Source organism: Bactrocera tryoni, chromosome 1 (genome assembly GCF_016617805.1).
Source record: "Bactrocera tryoni isolate S06 chromosome 1, CSIRO_BtryS06_freeze2, whole genome shotgun sequence".
Classification (NCBI taxonomy): domain Eukaryota; kingdom Metazoa; phylum Arthropoda; class Insecta; order Diptera; family Tephritidae; genus Bactrocera; species Bactrocera tryoni.
Genome location: NC_052499.1, coordinates 61,671,886 through 61,691,844, shown reverse-complemented (window position 1 = coordinate 61,691,844; position 19,959 = coordinate 61,671,886). Strand labels below are relative to the sequence as shown.

General features: G+C 35.2%; 6 protein-coding genes across 11 annotated transcripts in view; 3 read left to right on the top strand and 3 right to left on the bottom strand.

The window, feature by feature from the left end:
• Positions 1-1,140: 1,140 nt before the first annotated feature.
• LOC120782594 (N-alpha-acetyltransferase 80) lies at positions 1,141-4,024 on the bottom strand. Of its 2 annotated transcripts, XM_040114946.1 has the most exons (3): positions 3,638-4,024; positions 2,787-2,905; positions 1,141-2,666 (listed from the first exon to the last, which is right to left on the bottom strand). In XM_040114946.1, exons 2-3 carry the CDS (start codon positions 2,817-2,819, stop codon positions 2,163-2,165), a joined length of 537 nt encoding a protein of 178 aa, XP_039970880.1. In that variant the 5' UTR covers positions 2,820-2,905; positions 3,638-4,024; the 3' UTR covers positions 1,141-2,162. The 2 variants fall into 2 exon arrangements, with proteins under 2 accessions (XP_039970880.1, XP_039970881.1); XM_040114947.1 differs by lacking the exon at positions 2,787-2,905 and having other exon boundaries at positions 3,638-4,020.
• A 625-nt stretch (positions 4,025-4,649) lies between these two features.
• LOC120782229 (mediator of RNA polymerase II transcription subunit 6) lies at positions 4,650-6,270 on the top strand. Its single transcript, XM_040114395.1, has 4 exons — positions 4,650-5,346; positions 5,401-5,575; positions 5,628-5,733; positions 5,805-6,270. The coding sequence occupies exons 1-4, from the start codon at positions 5,147-5,149 to the stop codon at positions 6,176-6,178; spliced, it is 855 nt and encodes a 284-aa protein (XP_039970329.1). The 5' UTR covers positions 4,650-5,146; the 3' UTR covers positions 6,179-6,270.
• A 58-nt stretch (positions 6,271-6,328) lies between these two features.
• On the bottom strand, positions 6,329-7,640 carry LOC120782230 (flavin reductase (NADPH)). 2 transcript variants are annotated; one of them, XM_040114396.1, is made up of 3 exons: positions 7,498-7,640; positions 7,144-7,435; positions 6,329-7,082 (listed from the first exon to the last, which is right to left on the bottom strand). In XM_040114396.1, the coding sequence occupies exons 2-3, from the start codon at positions 7,214-7,216 to the stop codon at positions 6,544-6,546; spliced, it is 612 nt and encodes a 203-aa protein (XP_039970330.1). In that variant the 5' UTR covers positions 7,217-7,435; positions 7,498-7,640; the 3' UTR covers positions 6,329-6,543. The 2 variants fall into 2 exon arrangements, with proteins under 2 accessions (XP_039970330.1, XP_039970331.1); XM_040114397.1 differs by having other exon boundaries at positions 7,144-7,311.
• Positions 7,641-8,493: 853 nt separating this feature from the next.
• LOC120766872 (testis-specific zinc finger protein topi) lies at positions 8,494-11,501 on the top strand. The gene is made up of 5 exons (XM_040092603.1): positions 8,494-9,040; positions 9,106-9,836; positions 9,903-10,249; positions 10,311-10,567; positions 10,636-11,501. Exons 1-5 carry the CDS (start codon positions 8,560-8,562, stop codon positions 11,307-11,309), a joined length of 2,490 nt encoding a protein of 829 aa, XP_039948537.1. The 5' UTR covers positions 8,494-8,559; the 3' UTR covers positions 11,310-11,501.
• A 249-nt stretch (positions 11,502-11,750) lies between these two features.
• LOC120778484 (dipeptidyl peptidase 3) lies at positions 11,751-15,888 on the top strand. Of its 4 annotated transcripts, none has more exons than XM_040111501.1 (8): positions 11,751-11,877; positions 12,859-12,928; positions 12,999-13,215; positions 13,305-13,605; positions 13,692-14,293; positions 14,356-14,645; positions 14,725-14,867; positions 14,932-15,888. In XM_040111501.1, exons 3-8 carry the CDS (start codon positions 13,040-13,042, stop codon positions 15,787-15,789), a joined length of 2,370 nt encoding a protein of 789 aa, XP_039967435.1. In that variant the 5' UTR covers positions 11,751-11,877; positions 12,859-12,928; positions 12,999-13,039; the 3' UTR covers positions 15,790-15,888. The 4 variants fall into 4 exon arrangements, with proteins under 4 accessions (XP_039967435.1, XP_039966654.1, XP_039968513.1 ...); XM_040110720.1 differs by having other exon boundaries at positions 11,752-11,877; positions 13,302-13,605; XM_040112579.1 differs by lacking the exons at positions 12,859-12,928; positions 12,999-13,215 and having other exon boundaries at positions 11,753-11,877.
• LOC120780842 (DNA polymerase alpha subunit B) overlaps positions 15,834-19,959 on the bottom strand; it is a 126,927-nt gene continuing 122,801 nt past the window's right edge. Inside the window, exons 4-8 of the mRNA XM_040113291.1 lie at positions 19,200-19,512; positions 18,581-19,068; positions 16,456-16,659; positions 16,212-16,395; positions 15,834-16,148 (exon numbers count right to left, since the gene is read on the bottom strand). Coding sequence (XP_039969225.1) covers positions 16,002-16,148; positions 16,212-16,395; positions 16,456-16,659; positions 18,581-19,068; positions 19,200-19,512 — 1,336 coding nt within the window. The 3' untranslated portion in view covers positions 15,834-16,001. The remainder of the gene's footprint in view (positions 16,149-16,211; positions 16,396-16,455; positions 16,660-18,580; positions 19,069-19,199; positions 19,513-19,959) is intronic.

Sequence of the window (19,959 nt, the reverse complement as noted above, 5' to 3'; positions counted from 1 at the left end):
AAAATTATTAATTGGCTGAGATCTTCCCTTTTCTTCATAATAAATTCAGATTTTTGAATGCTCGCATAATCAAAATTGCCAAAGACATGACAATGCTAATGCGGAAATTTTTGTGATCATTTCCCTTCCGGTGGCAAATTGGTGGTCATTGCCAAAAATGCAAATGCACATTTTCTATTCAAATTTACACAAGTTCGACATGTAAACATAAAAATGAAACGTGCCGCAAATTTTGAGCACTAAAAATGTTTTCACGAGTCTACACAAACGTACACACTATCCTACATGTACACGTTATACATTATAAACGCTTAATGTAACATGCCAGAAACTACACCAGATGCACCACTACACATCTTTTAATATATATGTACATACATATGCATATAAGCGTCAGCACCTCTATATGTATGTACTTTACACATCTCGCCAGTACTACGAGATATGTAAGTGGTTTTAGTGCTTTTGTTGCATCATATTGTTTGTTGCAGCAATAGGCAGACGAGAATGAAAATAACCAGACACAACCATTTCATCAACGTCCAAATTTCTAATCTGAATTGTTGATTGTCTTACACCGTCGTGCGTACACCGTCTGCTTCGCCAAACCTAAATATTCTTCAGCGTTTTGTTTTTGTCGTCTACTTTGTGGCAAGGCATGCAACTGAAAGTCCAACATACATACTCAAATATGTATGTGTGTGTTTGTAGGTTACATTATAAATAATATCGGCAATGGCTGGTGTTTTATGTCGCCGCGAACTTGAACTTGATAGATGAAATTCGTATGCTATTTTCAGGTCATCTCGCTCTTCTGTGCCAGAAAAAGTATAATTTTGGTTGTATACGATCTTTAAGTGGCTCAAAACACGTCTCTTTTGTAGTATCTTGTGTATTGATATATGACACAAATATCGGAATAATGTATCCACGCAGAAAATTGTTTCGGGGTTTTTGTATAAATCAAAGTAGAATATTAAAAAGTTAACCATTCCCACGACAGTCGGATCTAATTAACCGGAACGGATTGTTTTTTATCCGACCAAGAGCTGTCAAAGGAATGGTGTCCAGATTCCTCGGATTTACTTTAGGAATGTTTTCTGGTTTCAATCAATTTGATAAAAAAAAATTCAATAGTAGTTTGTATTTAAAAACTATGTTATTTATTGTTATCAATTATCATCAACTCGTGTTTTATATTTAATAAACTCATTGTGTTGTCTACATAATCATACATGTATGCGGTGTTGTGTTCATTTCACTTTTCAGTTTGGATTTTTATTATAAATACTTATGTATTACTAAACCTACAAAGCATTGTTAACAATTACATTCTTAAACAATAACTAAAAAAGAATGTACTGTATATATAAACTACAAACATACATATGTACACTATGTTTAATTATTGTTGGAAGATTTTAACGTGTGATATTATGTGGCAGATTCATTCGCTCTCAATATATTTTATAATTGCTTTGATACGTTTACAACACAACTGCGTTGTATTAATTATTAAAATATCTTGCGATTTTGTAAAAAAATATTAAATTTGATGAAAATAAAAATACGTCTATTTCAAAATAATAAAGAAAGTCAATAATAAATAAGCCAGGTCCAGAAAGAATAATGCTGATGAAATGCTAGCATAACAAAAGTTTTTTTGTTAGCATATCAAAGCAGATGAACTGAAACTTTAATAAAAAGAAATACAATTAAAAAGCAATATTTGGAAATCAATATCAGTAAAAATATGTATGCATAAATGGAATTATTTGTAGTATATCAAAGCGTTTAGCTGCAGATTAGCGAAAAATTCGAAGAGATAGCTGATAGTTCACCGAGTTGGCGCAACGTTCACTTCAATATCTTATTTTTAACAACTAAATATTTCTATATTACAGTCCGTAGTTCATTTCCTTTATATTATACATAACAAATTTAATTTGTTAATATCGACAAAGGCTTGTGCGTTTCTTCGATATAGCGTTATTTCTAATTATATGTATGTATATTTTATTTTTAACTTTTTAAAAGCTGTAAAGCGTGTAAACCTTGCCTCCTCTTGAAGTGATCTCCATTCTCTTCGTAATTTCGCCAATATCCCAATCATTAATTTTTGCAATTCCTTTTGTTTGGCGCAAAAATACTGGCATTGATATCTATAAGACTTTCTTCATGTATTTCTTTTTGGCATTCTCCAAACTAGGCAGTTCACAATGACGCGGCCCATACATCGATATGGGCGCACAGTACTCATAACCGATACGTTCATAGAACCCATCTTGATCAATGGTTGATAAGTAAATGGCTTTTAAATCCAATACGATGCGACAATAGTCTTCCGCAAATTTCATAATTAATTTGCCAAAACCTTGTCCACGACAACTTTTGTCTACCACCACCGACTCAATAAAGCAGGCCATCTTTTTGGACGGTATCTGGCTTAACTTACAATGAGCTATAACACGATTCATCCCGTCCGTAGTTAAAACTAAGCTGCAGGGAAGTGTATCACAGGAAGCTTCAAGCGATCGCATGCGAGCCGTCTCACTACGCGGCCATTCAGAGTTAATCAGCTCGCATGTCTTCTTCATTAGCTCGGGATAGTTGTGTATAGGAACAACACTGAAGGGGCTACCCGACACATTAAATGGTGGAAGACCCTGAAATCAATTAAATTTGTTGATTATCACAACCATTCATCTTATGTAATTATCATATTTATTAATAATATACTAAAATCAATAAGAAAAACTATGAAATAAATAAGGTGTAATGGATACCTCATAGTACGGTTCCGACTTAATGAAGCGCATAGTCTGATAGTGGTGTAGGTAGAGAGGCTATTAAATAATTTGATAATCTCCACCACTGTAGAAGGCAGTGAAGCGTTGCTAAAATTCTACAATTCATATAATACGAATATTTTTGTAAGCAGATAAAATATGATAGGGACATAAATAACACGTTTACGACAAAAACAAATGGCAAACACCTAACAGAAACAATGTTTGAAAATAACAATTTTGAGATTTCTTTAAACATTCAATATGTAATTTCAAAACATAAAAATGTTTCATTTGCCTATTGCCAAAATAAACAGTTTAAACAATAAGCTATGCTATATGTAATATTTACTCAAAATTCCAAAAATAAAACCATTTCGTACAAAATATATACATATGTATGTATATGCCAACATTTTCTGCGAACACATTAGAATTAAATATTTATATGAGCAATCTGTTGGAGCGCAAGGCGGTTGTCCGTGAATTTCAAGGTTTTATTCAACCGCCTTGAATAGAGACCAAGTAAACAAGTTAAAGGGGCTTAACCAAACCCGCTATATTACATAATATTGTTTTTTCTGTTCCAAAAATGTTATAAGAAATTAAATCCATACTTTTAACTTCCATGTGGAGATAACACATCGACGTAATACTAAGGTAGTGGCAAAACAGGTGGAGACGCTACATTCAACTGGCAATGAGTCAACAAATTCTGAACATTTTGAATTGGCGAAACTTCTTTACACTTGACACTCAATTTATAATAAACATTCGCAACAATAATTAACTTTAAATTACCAACACAAAATATGAAACACAAAAGCGATTAATAAATTGATTTTTACCATAATGTGATTTCTTCGTTGTTGCTCTTCTTTAGAAACGCCACGACGGACTGTAAAGAACGAACTGATTGAACTGCCCAAATTGGTACTGCCTCAATGCCTATGTATGTTATTAATTAGCGAATAGCCAACTATTGCTTTCTATTGTTTTCCCTACTTTTTTTAAATTTTGTCACTGGTGGTTTTTAATAAATATTTTAGATATTTCGCACAATTTATGTATTGTATAATAATATGTTATCTTAAATAATCGTTGATATGTAATTCAATGCTTTTTGAATAAATTCAATCAAATTTGCATTTAATAAGTCTGCGTAAAAGTTTTGCTGAAAAATATGTATATTTCAGCTGGCGCCAAATCACCAAATTAATAATAAAAAACAAATTTTTATAAATAGATTTTTGCAAAAAGGTAAAGTAATATAAAGAATAACGGGAGTGAAGTGTCAAAAATGTTTTTCTTATTATCTTTCGAGTTGCTGATTCGTCAAACCAGGCGAATTTGGAGCATAAAACCAAAAGTGAAAAAGTGCTGTACAGTGAAGCATTATTAAAGAATCCAAGTATTATTATTGAAAATATTTACTTTTATACCAACGATTGAAAAATCCTTGACACTCTGCCGTCATAACGCTACTGTGTACAAGTTAATTTTATGAGAAAAAAGTTAGTTTCTGCTAACAATAATGTTAATTTAAAATATTTGAAATTTTTATCGTTCTTCTAAAAATTCAACAAAAATTGGTTGCATATTTCGCTGAACTCACCACTGACCAGTATTGCCGAGCGCCAAAATCTTATTTATTCAAATTAAGCAACAATAGCAAACACATTAAAATTTTTTCATGATTACTACTGGGAAATTAATTCATAAACATGGTGTAACCAACTAAAAAGTCTACTTATTAAATTCTTGCTCATGACCTTTAGCTGCGTTATCACATTATTATTTTACTGCACTTTTTTGTTGACAATGCAACCCAGTTCACAGCTGTTTTCAAGTACATTTTCAACTCGCGCATTTGTTATTGACAATTTTCGATTTGTTAATTTTGGTACTACAACGAATTTTGTTTATAAATAAAAAATTACAACAGAACGTTTATCACAATACACAAGAGAGACATACAACAATGCCAAAGTGAAAGTAAATCGTAGTGACTCACCTGAATTTGTGTCGCGTGCCTGTTGATAAATTTATTTGCTATAACGCCCTCACGTTTTGTGCCAGCGTTCACTGACCGACTGCGATAGATTTATTACACAACAAACAATAAATAAATCTGTATTAAAAATAAGTCAACATAAACTAAAAATAAAACATAAACAATTTGCATCTGTGCAAATAGAGAAAAAAGGAAGTGACACTTGTCGTTCAAGTTCATCACTTTGACCCTGAAGCGGTGCAATTAGCCATTAAGGAAGAAGTGATAAAAAAGCAAAGACATAACCGGCGAAAAAACAGAAACAATTGTAGAAAGTGCTAGTTAAAAATTATAACATTTGAAAATGCTGCCAGGACGACAGATACCCCAGCCCATAGCACAAGAGAATCAGCTATGGGTATCATGGCACGATACACAAATGATGGCGTCACTGAGTCCAGCCACTGTTATGGATTACTTTTGTCGCAAATCGAATCCTTTTTATGACAGGGTTTGCAACAATGAAACTATTCGTATGCAACGGTTGAGCCTGGAGCATCTTAAGTAAAGTATTTAAATTATATAAGTTTTATTTACTTTTAATATGGTACTTTATAGCAATATGGTTGGTGTAGAATATATCCTGCTTCACGTTGCCGAACCTATATTATATGTTATACGAAAGCAACATCGGCATAGTCCCACAGAGGCGACACCAATGGCTGATTACTACATTATAGGTGGTATGGTTTATAAAGCGCCTGATCTTGCAAGCGTAATTAATTCAAGAATCGTAAGAACTAATCAATTTAAAAATGAGTAATTAATGCTAAAGTAAATCTTAGTTAGCTACGGTTACGAATTTGCAATCAGCTTTCGAAGAAGCCAGCAGCTATTCCCGTTATCATCCAAATAAAGGCTATACATGGGATTTCGTTGCCAATAAAGCACGTTAGTAAATGCATTAATGTTTACACAAAAATTTGGAAATATATTACAATTATATTATGTCTTATTTATAGTTTCAGATAAATCCAAAGGTAATAAAAAGGACCCTTCATCGAACAAAGACGATAGCGGCACAATATTTCAAAAGCAAAGGGTTGACATGCTTTTAGCAGAATTATTGCGCAAATTTCCACCTCCAATACCGCCAATGATACATCAACAACAAATGCAAAACCAACAGCAGTTACAACAAAATCAGTTACAGAACACAGCAACAGAAGTAAATCCAAATGAGACAAATAATGCCGCTGGTAATCCTACTACCTCTAATAATGGTGCGGTTCCCTCAGAGGCAAGCCCTTCACCTAACACTGCGCAAGGTGGCATTGAGCCAAAGGTCGAGGGTATTGATATGAAACCTCCGCCAGAAAAGAAAATAAAAATGTAAAACATAATTACCTGCAAATATTTATAATTTTTATATCTTATCACAAGAAGTATTCGTAAAAATAAATGTGCGAATTTAATTGAATCCAAAAACGTTTGATAATAACTCGCCTATCGGACAAATTAGGTAGAAGACCAAATAAGGAACGAGTTTTTAGGTTCAACGTAATTTATTTAATTCCATATATGTAGCTGCGCTTTACCATAAATCCATAATAATTTAAATATACAACGGTAAATATGCATATATGAATATACACATGTGTATGTTAATTGCTTTTGTGCAGTTTCGTTTGCATAATAATGTATAATTAAACAGATACATTATTATATGGGCGAACAGATAGAGGCTTTGTTCGTATACTGTTACTGTGTTATTTTCTTTGCTACTCCACATACTTTGCCAATGTGTTCATCTTGTTCCAATGAATCAACAACGAATTTTGCTAAATCATGCTTAGAAATAGCTCGACCAGGAGCATCGTCATGTAACACTGTATAATCGCTGGATGGTTCATCGGATATGTGTGGTGGTAATATAGCCACATAGTCCAAACCAGACTCCTTTGTCAAATCTAGCATACGTTTGTGCTCCTCGTTCAGTTTATGAAATACTCCAGGCACTTCATTAAGAGGACGGAATAAAAATGATGACATTACAATGGAGAAACGGCGCACACCTTTTTCTTTCATGGCTGTAATCAAATTCTTCGTGCCACTTGATAATTCGGTGGTAGCCTCCAACTTATTGCGTGTTCCCAAAATAATGCAAACGCCGTCAACACCGTCAATAACATTTTTACAGTCTTCTAAATTTAAGGCATCGCCTTTAACTAATTCCACTTTGTCTTTAAAACGATCGGGAAGAGTTTTCTCACTGCGATATAAAAGACGGACCTTTAATCCTGAAAGTAAAAAAAGTTTCAATTATATACATAGACAAACTTGCACATGAAACTTATTTACCTTTTTGTAATGCGTAATCAACTACACATTGACCGGTCATACCGGTGCCACCAATGACAGCTATGCGTTGCATAATGCACGTGCTATTTTTCAGAGGAACAATTGCAAACACAATGTAATACGAAAGGATTGCTTAACTATACAGCTTTCCACAGTAGTAATAGTGCACTACAAAAGATAAGATTGCAGAATTACTTATCTTTATAATAGACCAAATAGCTAACGATTGTTTAAGAGGTACACTGTTCAGTCTGAAATGACATTCACAAATACTAAACAGATTTCTTGCTCACTGCAATAAAGCATCAAAATGAATCAACAAAATTAATTAAGTAAAAATGTCAGGTTTCATACCTAACGCGGTTCTACTTCAGTATATATAGAAGGCAGCAAAGGAAATGTGTGTTGTTAAATTGCAGTATAATGTTCAATCATTTCACACGTAAAGCTCATTTATTTATTTTGCTATGTCGGCTTAAAAACACATTTGCTACCCAATTGGTTTTGTCAGTGATATAAACAAATAAAATTACTTCATGAATCCCAATCGGAAAATGGTAATTTGAGCATCAATTAATTATTGTATAAATAAATATACAGTAAATAACTAAATAAATATTTATGTATATCTGAAGTCGAAATATTATTAATTTAAAATTAAAAGTTATACCTTTTTATCGGAACAAGGGATCCACTTATTCTGAATTCTATCTTCTTGCGGAGTACACAAATTATTCCTACTTGGTAGGTGTTTCTATTTTCTTTTGCGCTTTCCGTGATAATGGCATGTTTCCACATTTCCAACTTTATAAAATACATCGACTTTCAAATATAAAAAAAAGCGGGTTAACATATTTTTGAAATCAATTGGTAAAAGTATTCTGGAGGTTTATTTTAAACATAATAATATTATTTTTCTTTTATCATGAACAACACTCTTTGTTTGAGAAAATTGGTTGATTTTTCTTTATTAAAATTGGATGTAGCACAAAACTACATATATATTTTTGATACAATAATACTTAAAAATTAGTTGTAACTTGTAATTTTATTTAACTACGATTCATTTTATTACGAACATATGATTTGATGTAGTGCACAGATTTTTTAAACAGTTGAATGGACGATTTAGTTTTTGTTATGAATTTCTAACGATTGCAATTCTTTCTATTACGTACTTATGTGCACACAAAATACTTTTCATTCTCATTATTTTGAATTATTAACACTATTATATATTTGTTCACTCAAAATAAACTTTATCGAGTAACATACAAATAGTAGGCTTGCTAAATTTGTCAAGACGCCATATTTTTTTTGAAAAAAAAAACAATATATATACGTATCTAGAAACAGCGTTTAGCCGATAAAACATCGAATATTTTTTAATGAGTTGCAATTTGAAATAAATTAATTATGATGAATACAAGTGAAGAAGAATTCACAAATTCTGACGCCTGGCTGTCGGAACAACTTTTTGCACAATTAAAAGAATTTAATTCTGATTACAGAGAAAAGTCCGTTATAGATTCATCGGCAACATTTACATTTCCTTCCGGAAGTCTTAGTTGCATAACAGAGGAGGAACCGCAAGATTTAACCAAAACAAGGCTGGAAAATTATGAATCGGTTTTCAAGTTACCAACAACAACAAACATTCCTCCTTTCGATATAAATGATGTACTCGATTTGAGTAATATTACTGGTAGAGGCACAGAACCGGCTTTTTTGGATTTGGTGGGCACAGTGCCATTAACACCATTTGCCACACCAATCCCCGAGCCAACAGTAATGGTTAATGAAACAGTGAAACAAACAACGGGGTCATTCGATGCAACAGAAGAAGAATTGAAACTTTTGAAGTTTCTGGAGACACAACCCCAAAGTAGTCCGCTTGGTATGTGTGCATATATGAAATATACATAAAATTATTTATAACTTTTTAAAAACTCTCAACTCCAGATACTAAATTATATATTCCGCCCGATGTTCCATCATCGGCTTATCGTATTGTGAAGTGTTCCAATTGCAACTGCCTCTTTGATATCATATCTTTTCAATCTCACATTTGTGATTACGATGAACACCATAATCTTATCATTCCCCCAGCTGCATCTACGCCTATTAATAAACCAATCAAGGAAGAACCACTATTGCCACCGGAACCGGCATGCATTCGGTTATTGCGCGAAAATCAGATACGCATCCGGCGATTCTTGAAAGATGAACTTAAATATGACGTTAATGCGTCAATAAATAACAATACAAGTAATTCAAGTAGTATTTTAGGTAATACATCAAATACATCGACTGGCTCGAATTCATCGAATACTGCTACCAAAAAGCAAGATGGTCCTCATGAGTGTACACTATGCGAGCGTAAATTCGTGCATGCATCAGGCCTTTTACGGCATATGGAGAAACATGCAATGGATCTTATACCAACACCAGGCGCTTCGTCAGGTGGTAAAACGTCTTCATCACAAAGTAGCTCCTTACAGAGTGTTAATGGGCTGCGAGTTGTCATTAAGTGTACACTATGCGGAAGAGTATTTTTTGAGCCATTTGCAGCGTTCAAACATTTATGTTCTCACTTTCCCGGAAGTATGCAGGAAGAGAAAGAATTCGATAATTGTGCTGAAATTCCGTACGAATCTTATGTAGACGATGCTATGAATTTTTTGAAGATGGAGGTAAGTAATTGTTATAGAATCAGGTATAGATAATAAGTAAAAAATTAAATAAATATTTTAAAACAGACCAATAGTTGTGCGGGGCCGCTAACAGTTCATGGAGATAAACCACCTGTTTACCTCAAAATGGTTATTTTAAGTTGCATTTTGCAGTGTGAATTTTGTGATTTCGTTTTTTCAGAAGTATCCTATTTATTTGTACATTCGGCTTGCCATTTGCCTGAACGACGTTTTGAATGCTTTTCATGCGATATTCATATGCGCACGTCTAAAGAAATATGTGCGCATTGGCAAGCTGAGTGTGTATTTATGCGAGAAAATCTTAAGGTGCATCAAGCTTCTACACAGCGTTACTTTGTTTGTAATGTTTGCGAGAATAAATTTCAATCCCTTGATCAGTTACATGAGCATAGGTAAATATTAAATTTAATGCATATGAACTCATAAAAAAATTACCTTTTTTGTTTTTAACAGATACACTACTTATCATTTCTTTCCCCGTTTGAATAAATGCCTTGGTGTACTACAGTTACCTTGTGAGTATTGCGATGTGGTATTTGAATTTGCGCAGGAATGTGTGGCCCATTATGAAGAAAAGCATTATAAGAAGTATAAACGCGATAAAGATGGAACTGGTTCATCCAGTAAAACACGTCAATACTTATGTGATATGTGCGGGAAATCGTATACCCAATCCAGCCACTTATGGCAGCATTTGCGTTTTCATCAAGGTAAGCGTATTATAAAGTATCTATGAATTTACCGTGATATTAAAAACTATTGTACTAAACTTTTACAGGGGTAAAACCCTTTGCTTGCAAGGAACCCGGTTGTACACGTAAATTTACCATTCGTCCCGACTTGAATGATCACATTCGCAAGTGTCATACTGGTGAACGTCCTTATCATTGCTTGGTGTGCGGCAAACGCTTCTTAACTGGCTCCGTTTTCTATCAGCACCGTCTTATACATCGTGGCGAGCGACGTTATGAATGTGAAGAGTGTGGTAAACGTTTTTATCGTGCAGATGCGCTTAAGAATCATCAACGAATCCATACTGGTGAAAAACCATTTGGTTGTCTATTTTGTACAAAGAATTTTCGTCAACGCGGCGATCGAGACAAGCATATAAGAGCTAGACATTCGCACTTGGATGCGAACGCTCGTTTAATGATGCAAATGCAAAAATTACAGTTGGAAGCAGCAGCAGCTGCCGCTGCTGCTCAAGTAGTAGTTCAACAGCAGCATGCCAATAATGCCTCAATCAGTATGAGTGGCATACCAACTGTAACACCAACTCTTATGAGTATGCCATCTGTAAACAATGATGTAATTGATGGCCTAGAACCATCATTAGATCCGAATGAAGTTGTTATGATCGGAAATGTAGCTTTTCCCAAAAGTATGTTTGAATCCATAATTCCGGACATTGATGAAGAGTCAGCATTAAGAGCCATGGAGCAGTTGCAATAGAAAGGCAGATAATTTCTGTGATAAATACACCTATAGATGTAATATGCTTAATAATATTTAATGATGTCGCAAGATGCCTCTTTGCATTTAAATTCTTTCTTTGTATATCAATTAATTTATTGTAGTAATTGAATGAACCATATTGTGCTTTTATGTTTAAATGTTGTAAATGAATTGTGATTCCACCATGAATTTAATTTGTGCTATAGTTAGGTAGGTTATGCATGTAATGAATTATAAATAAATAAAATAATCAATTTTTAAACATTAGCGTGTCATTAAAATAAAATTTTACTTCACATACATTTGGTTAAGTAGAATATTTCAGTATGCTGTACTGTAAAGCTAATTTGTATATGTATATCAAAACTGTTATACATTTCTTAGCAACTCGGGAACTCTAACATTAATTGCATCAGCTGTTTTCATTTCATTGTAAAATTCCGAGTCACCGCGCTCATTGTTTTATTATTCAATTGAGTATTTGTGGAAGTGAATGAATAATTTTTAAAGGCGAATTAAAAGGAAAGTCAAATTGCCAAGCATTTTTGAGAATTATTACAAAAAGGTAATATACTTTTATAAGTTATAAAAAATAATATAATTCTACATATAATAATTAGAGCAAATTACTAGTGTATACATACATATGTAGTTCATCGTTGTTTTGATTTTACAAAATGAAAAACAGATTTTAGCTTTATAAATGTGTTAAACTTCTGAAAGAATAAACACTTTTTACGTGGATACACATCTGTATATTCGTTGATTCAATAATTAGCCGGTTAATGTGTATCGCGTGGCACTTATAGAACTCAAAATGCAACTCACAACACGTATTTCTTATATACATTTGCATATAAAATATATGTACATACATATTTATAATTTAAGCTTTTATAATATGAAATTATGAACCGAATTGTATTTTCCTGTATCATAGCGATTTATTTTTTGATTAATTCTAAAAAATTTATCAATGCTGTACGAGCTTAAGTTAAAATAATTTATACCCATTTAGACATATGCATTAATATGTTTTAACAAAGTGCATATACATACATATGTAAATACCTGCAAAGAAACAATGCACTTCTCCAATCTGTCGGTTCCTTAAATAAATTGCAATAGTCGACTAAATATATACATACATTCAACATAAATATACAATCTCTTGAAAAATATGGCGTTGTAGATAACTTTAAGATATAGGTTTTATTTCAACAAGCGATAATACTGATAACAGAAGATAAACAAATTCTGATTTTCTACATTAACCTACACTTTCGTTGTTGTTATAACACGACTAAACTAAAGTTTTATTGCGTATGTTTTTTGATTTGCATCAAAACCTAGTTCTTTTCAAAGCTGTTTTAAATTAAATTTTAAATTCAACCAACTATGTTCAAATATAAAACCTAACTAACTAACTGACAGACTTTTGTTTTCATTCGTTACTCGCATTCAATTCATAATGAACAAGAATCGTTAATCTAATTCTTGTTATGTTTTCACAACTGCTAACATAAATTTTTTTTGCTAATTTCAGTCTATGCTCTCTTCAAAACTTTCCACAAATCCCAATTAGATATAGAAATTTTTCTAAAACGAGTACAAATGTAAGTACAAACTTCTTCCGATAATCCGAAGTACAATTGAATTTGTTTTAAACCACACCTCTATTTTCAGTACTAAAATTTGAAATTATTAGACATCCAAAAAACTCAAAAATGCTTAGCGTTAGAAGAACTTTAATGACATACAAAACAATTCGCAGAATTGGTCCTCAGTTATCTATCCCTAGCAGAAATTTGGGTGATGTGGGAAATTCAGGGAACGCTCGAAAACTTAATAGCTTACTATTATCTCAGACTTCAAATATTAGTACAAATAAATTAAATTTAAGGTATTCGCAATTTATTCTATACATTTTATGCCAAACATTTATTCGAGAACTTTTGATTATTATGCATTCATAATTTGTTATTTCAGTAGCTACACTTCGTTTATACGCACCATGTCTTCCGCCAACGCAGCACATTTTGTTTTGCCCAATACGCAACCGATTGCTGATTTGGAGTGCAAGAATGCATTCATGGGCTTAACAGAGAAGGAAAAACTCTACGCTCACTACTTCAGTAAAGCTTCATGGGACGGTGGTCTTATAGCGCTGATACAGTCTAGTCCGGAAGCACCGTTAATTTTCTCATTTCTACACCGCATTTTTGTCGCCGAACCATTGGAAGAATTGAAAGCAAAGGTTTTGTCTAATGGCATTACTGAAGATGAGTTCACCGTAAGTCAGTTTTTAATTCAAGATTATGTAATAAGTGCTAATTGTGATTGAATAGTGTTGGTAACAAGCTTTCTCCATTATTTTAGGCCTTCTTGGTTTATGCTTGTGGTATTTTTGCCAATGCCGGTAACTACAAAGGTATGGGCGACAGTAAAATCATTCCGAATTTGGACGAGAAAAAATTCGAGACGATTGTTCGCTCATCAACTGCCCATTCAAGTGATAAGCGTGTATCAGCCGCCTATGAGAAGGCCGCTCCGCTCATCTACGCGTTGAAACCGCGCGATGAGGTTTTGGGTTTTGCACCCAACGGCATAACGACGTATTGGTCAGATAACTGTACGAAAGAAGATGCCGACATTGTCAATGAGTGGTTAACATCGAAGCGTATTGAACCCTATATGTGTCGTACATTTAAAGTGGTCGAAAATGGCCAAACTGTTTACGATATTAAGTTGGGTTCGGTGGATAATTCCGACAAGGATGGCATAACTCTGCCCTTGGAGAGCTACAATGGCAATAGTTTTCGTGTAACACGTGGTGACTATCAGAAGCTCTTGCAGCGTGTCAATAAAAACCTGGAGAAAGCGAAAAAGTATGCGGCAAATGAAAATGAGCAAAAAATGATTGAACACTATATAAAGTCGTTCCAAGAAGGTTCATTAGCAGATCATAAGGATGGATCCAGGTATACACATTAGACGCATAATATTTTACTCGAAGCAAATATATTATTGCTTATTATTGCAGATGGTGGATTAAGGATAAGGGACCTGTTATCGAAACCTATATTGGCTTCATTGAAACATATCGTGATCCGGCAGGTGGGCGCGCCGAATTTGAGGGCTTTGTGGCAATGGTGAACAAGGAAAGCTCTGCCAAGTTCGCCGAACTGGTAGCACGCGCAGAAAAGCTGTTGGAATATTTGCCCTGGACTGAAGCTTACGAGAAAGACACGTATTTGAAACCAGACTTCACTTCACTGGATGTACTGACGTTTGCTGGTAGTGGCGTACCAGCAGGAATCAACATTCCAAATTGTACGTAGTTCTTTTTTTTTGCAAAACAAATTTCGAAACTAATTTATTTACAATTTTCTGCTTTGCTTCTGATTTTTAGATGACGAGATCCGTCAGGATGAGGGTTTCAAAAACGTATCGCTCGGCAACGTGTTGGCCAATATTAACCGCAAAGACCCCATTCCATTCCTTTCGGATGAAGATCAAGAGCTAATGAAGGAGTACAAAGTGAAGTCTTTCGAGGTAAGCTTTCTTGGTTTTCCTGTTTAAAATAGAATTATTTAATCTGCACGCATCTACTCCTCAGGTGCAAGTTGGCTTGCACGAGCTGCTCGGTCATGGTAGCGGTAAGCTCTTCCGCATAGATGAGAACGGCAAGTTCAATTTTGACAAAGACAACACGAAAAACCTCATTACTGGTGAGCCCATCAAAACTTGGTATTTACCCGGCGAAACTTACGATACGAAATTCGGCGCGATCGGCTCTTCCTATGAGGAATGTCGCGCCGAAGCAGTCGGCTTGTATCTTTCACTACAAGCAGATATCTTGGAGATTTTCGGTTTCAAGGACCCTGTTGAGCAGGAGAAAATCATTTATATTAACTGGTTGAGTTTAATTTGGAATGGTATGGGTGTTGCTTTGGAAATGTACAACCCACAATCCAAACAATGGATGCAAGCGCATTCGCGCGCACGCTTCGTTATTATGAAGGTACTGCTGGAGGCGGGTGAAGGCTTTGTCACCGTCGAGGAGACAGACGATGGTAAAAATTTACGTCTCACTGTGGACCGCACAAAAATCCAGACTGTTGGCAGAAAGGCCATCGAAGAATTCCTAAAGAAACTTCAAGTTTACAAATCGACTGCTGATATTGCAGCGGCAAGTGAAATGTATGAACACTACTCGGAGGTCAGTGAAGGTGGCTCGCATCCATGGGCGAAATGGCGTGACATTTGTTTGGCGCATAAGAAACCGCGTATAATTTTGGTGCAAGCCAACACGGACGTGGAGAGTGAGAAAGTGAAACTGAAAACGTATGACGCCACGCACGAGGGTTACATTAAGTCCTGGGTGGAACGTTATCCCGACACGGAAATCGATGACATTTTGGAGGAAATTGTCGAAAATGAGAAAAAATACTTTCCAAGTGCCTTTGGAAATTAACAACAAATACAACTGTTAATTTATAATAAATATATATAAGCATATTGAAGCGATAATGAGGAATGTGTACGTTTTATTTATAGTTAAACAAACATTTTCATGAACATTGCTGTTTTTGTATTACAACAAATTATATATGAAAAAAAATAAATATGCATTTTTTACTTAAGAAAAAACATTGTACAGTTAGCGTGTGCTGTATAAAATGTGCGCTAGACCTTGCGTATTTGACAGGCCACAAAGTTGCAAATGTTCGTCTCCTCCTTGTTGGCCGGCGGCGTAATAACGAAACGCGCGAAAGTGCCGCCATTGCTGTCGGCCAACCGACCGGGATTTATAGCCAAACAGCCGTTTACCACCTGCAATCATATAAAAATTTAATCAAATCGACGCTTACAACAAACTTGCTTTACTATATTTACGCGTATGAAACACTTCTGATCACTCGGCAATAGAAGTATGTTCGGTATTTGCTCAATTTTGGCGTATCTTGCCGCCAAGAAGCTGTCAAAGCTGATCTCATCGCAGGCTGGCGGATGCAGCGGGTAAAAGGAACCTTGATTGAACAGATGATTGACGACGCGCTTTACCTTATCGCCTGCATTGCTGTAAGAAAATGTAACTTAAACTGAAAATTTATTAAAATATTAGTGTAATGGCACTTACAAGGCCAGCTCATTCGATATTATATGCTGCATTATGTCCGTGGAGGTCATTCCCACAACGATGCCATTTAAATCAATCATCGATGGATCGGGCAAGACATGCACATTGGGAAATGATTTTCGTAACGGTACCGATATAGTGGGATAGACAGGATCGGCGTTGGCGTCCTTATGTGAAGTGACAATCAAAATCGTGGTCAAATTGCTGTTAAAATTTACAATACAAATTAAAAAAAAAAATCAAAAATTAATACGCTTTAAAATTTAGTAACAAAAATAACTGAAAAACGAGAAAAAACATTAACCTCAATTGCTTCGAAACTACAATATTCTTGAAAAATACCAAAAATTCCATAGCAGAGCTTGATCTTGATCGATCAATTTATATGCCATCTATAGCTATAGTAGTCATCAATCTTTCAGTTAGTGGTCTCTCGACTGTCAAAGGACAATCTGGCATTGATGAAATGCACCGGTTCTTTACATACATACCTGAGTCCACTGAATGCTTGTTACTTATGGAAAGTCAAAGTGTTATATCACAGATTTTTATTTTCCTATAGTAAATATAATTAGCTCATATTAGAATATGAGGGTCAGAGATGGATGGCTTTCAATTGTTATTCAAACTTTTGCGTGGTTCGGTGGAACAAGTTTCCAAAAACCTGTTTAACATTGCTTTGGAGTCATTGTTGTATTGGATCCGTTCCTTAACTTTGTTTAAGAAAAAGCATTCGGATATAGTTCTACTTTTCTTTTTCGGAACGAAATTTAGAGTAAGTATAAAGCACAGATCACTTATATGGAGCCGTTCCATTGGATTCCAGGTATTTTCTTTCAATAGTATTCTAGGAACAGTGGCATATGGTTGCGACAAAGCAATCTTTAAAATATAACGTTTCGGACAATCAAGGATTCTTTCTGTGAACTCTCTACCTTTTAAAGTCCTGTCCGTCCTGTGCACAGATCGTCACATTTCTGAAAAGCTTAAACACTAGCTTATTCATGAACAGTCAGCAGAAATCCAATCGGACTTCGAATTATAGAGATAGTTTAGAATGGAGGAATCATTGGGATAGATGGTTTCTTGGCTCGAAAATGGGCTGGCGCAATCGGGGCTGGTACAGTGGGACCATGCACCAAACTATCAGTGCCTATGGTCATGTTTCCAAGCATTTTTCAAGCTAAGGAAATCAATAGTAGATTTGCAGATATTATTCTAGAGAAAACCTATCGTGCCATACTGGCTTTTTCAGTGATAGTCAAGCGGCACTTTAGGCAAACTCGATCGTTGAAATCAAATCATAAATGGTACTGGAGATCATGAAATTGATTGACGGGCTTGTCATAACCAATAAAACCAAGGCATTAGAACCGAAGCCGTTCTTCGCTGTAGACCCCACTACTACGAGAGGAGCTATGGGAAGAGGAAAGGCCTTGTAGTAATCGCTACTAGCAGCGAATGGCCGGGTTTCGTTAAGCAAATCAGTTCCTGGAAGAGTTCATTGCAAAATGGTTCATGCAACTAATTGCTCTTCCAGGGAACAGCAGGCTAAGGCTCATATCTGCACATATTACGATACTGTTGCATAGATCTATATTGATTCTGTGACCGAAGACAGAGACACTAGAGCACATACTTATTTATTGCCCCACAAACAGAAGAAGAAGGCGTCAGGCTATCGGAATAGGACTTAAGAGACCGTAGGTTGCCATACATTCCGCAACTTTTAATCTAATCTTTAGTATCAATATATAAAATACAAACATATAAAGACTTAACAGGAAGAAACTGTGAAAAATGGTAGATTTTATCCATTTTTCACAGGAACTGTCTTGTGATAGGTTTCTTCCCAGTCTAAAATAGTGTTATAGGATCTTTTTTCAAACCAAAAATACATTTGAAGGATAACAACTAAGAAAACGTTTCCAAAATTGTAAGATTAAGGTGAAAATGTGTCGAATATTTGAATCTTGGAATTTCTCCCTTGAGATTCTACCTAAACGTAATCTAAGTCATTGACCTTACTCGTACTGGGAATCACTTAATAATTAATGATTACTTACAGGTGTTTTTTTGTAGGTAAATAAATATACAAACGTTATTTACTCATTACATTACTCACCCAATAGCATCCACAATGCTTGTAATCATTTTCTCAAAGAAGGATTCAAATGACTCGGCCAGCGTAACATTTTCGGAGATTAACCTGTGTTCGGCATCCAGAAACGGTCCAGTCAATACTAGCACATCCGGTTTGTGCTCCTTTAAGTACGCAATCAAATCTTGCAATGGTTCATAAGCAAGATCATCGTCATGTGTATACGGACCGGCAACGATGACAAAACTCAATGGATCTGTAAGTTTGGGCGCTGTAGGTGGACTGAGTTGTCGCTCGGCTAACACCTCATCCACAATGAAAGTATCGCCTTTGGGATTTTTTCCCGACACGATCGCTATTTGCCCCGGAAAGACCGCTACCGATTTAGCTTTGGAGAAGTTCAAGCGTACAGTTAGGCAACGCGCCTCATCAGTACCGGCTAACATAGTCGAAGAAGGATCTAAGGGACCTTCGTGATCACAGCAAATAGTGCCAATTGTTTTCGTAATTTCCTATGTGGGTAAAAAATACATGTTGGATAATGTCTACTTAACAACACTAGGCGGTAGAAAACAACGGGAACTGGCAGCACACGTACTCTCACCACTGTACGCCCACTCTATTTTTACACTCTACCACCTACCTGCGAATGGTTGTCCACTTGACTCAGCTCATAATTGTCCGCGTTTGCGCCAAACACCTTTTTACACAACTCTTTGCCGATGTGAAAAATGCGATCAGCTGCGATATCACACTTCTCGCGCAGACAGTCGTACATGTAATTGGATTTGGGCTCATCGAGCGTTGCACCGTTGTGGCACAGTAATTGTTTAATTTGGATTTTCGCTTGCTGAGTGGATGCCCATTTTGCTGTGCCGATAAGCGTAGGATTGCCAAATGTGTAAACTATCTTGCCGGAGCCGGCTATGGCACTATGGCTGCGTGGTGTGCCGGCGCTGTTGGGAAAAACATTCAAATATACATATTTGTAAGTATGTGTGTGCTATGATATCGGTGGGTAATGAATAACACAAGATTACCGTTATAATCGTAGTGGGTGTTTGAATTTAACGGAAAAAGGTGGTAAAATAAATATTTATTTGGTCATTGGCATGGTGGCTGGCGAACAAGGATTGGGGAATGGAACATGGCTTATGGATAGTTACACACATATGCTACCTTCGTACATACATACATGTATATAAACGTATAAGTAAATACTAATGTCAGGTACATCTGTAACTAACACGTCGTTATGGATCTCTTTTTGCAAACTAAATCAGACAACATTCGTGAGAGAATACTCGTGGTTGGATTACAGTTTTTGAAAGTTAAGAGTTTGAGTTTTGTAAGTTTCGTTTTAGTAGTTGAGAAACTGTCTACAGTGTGTAATAAAAGTACTT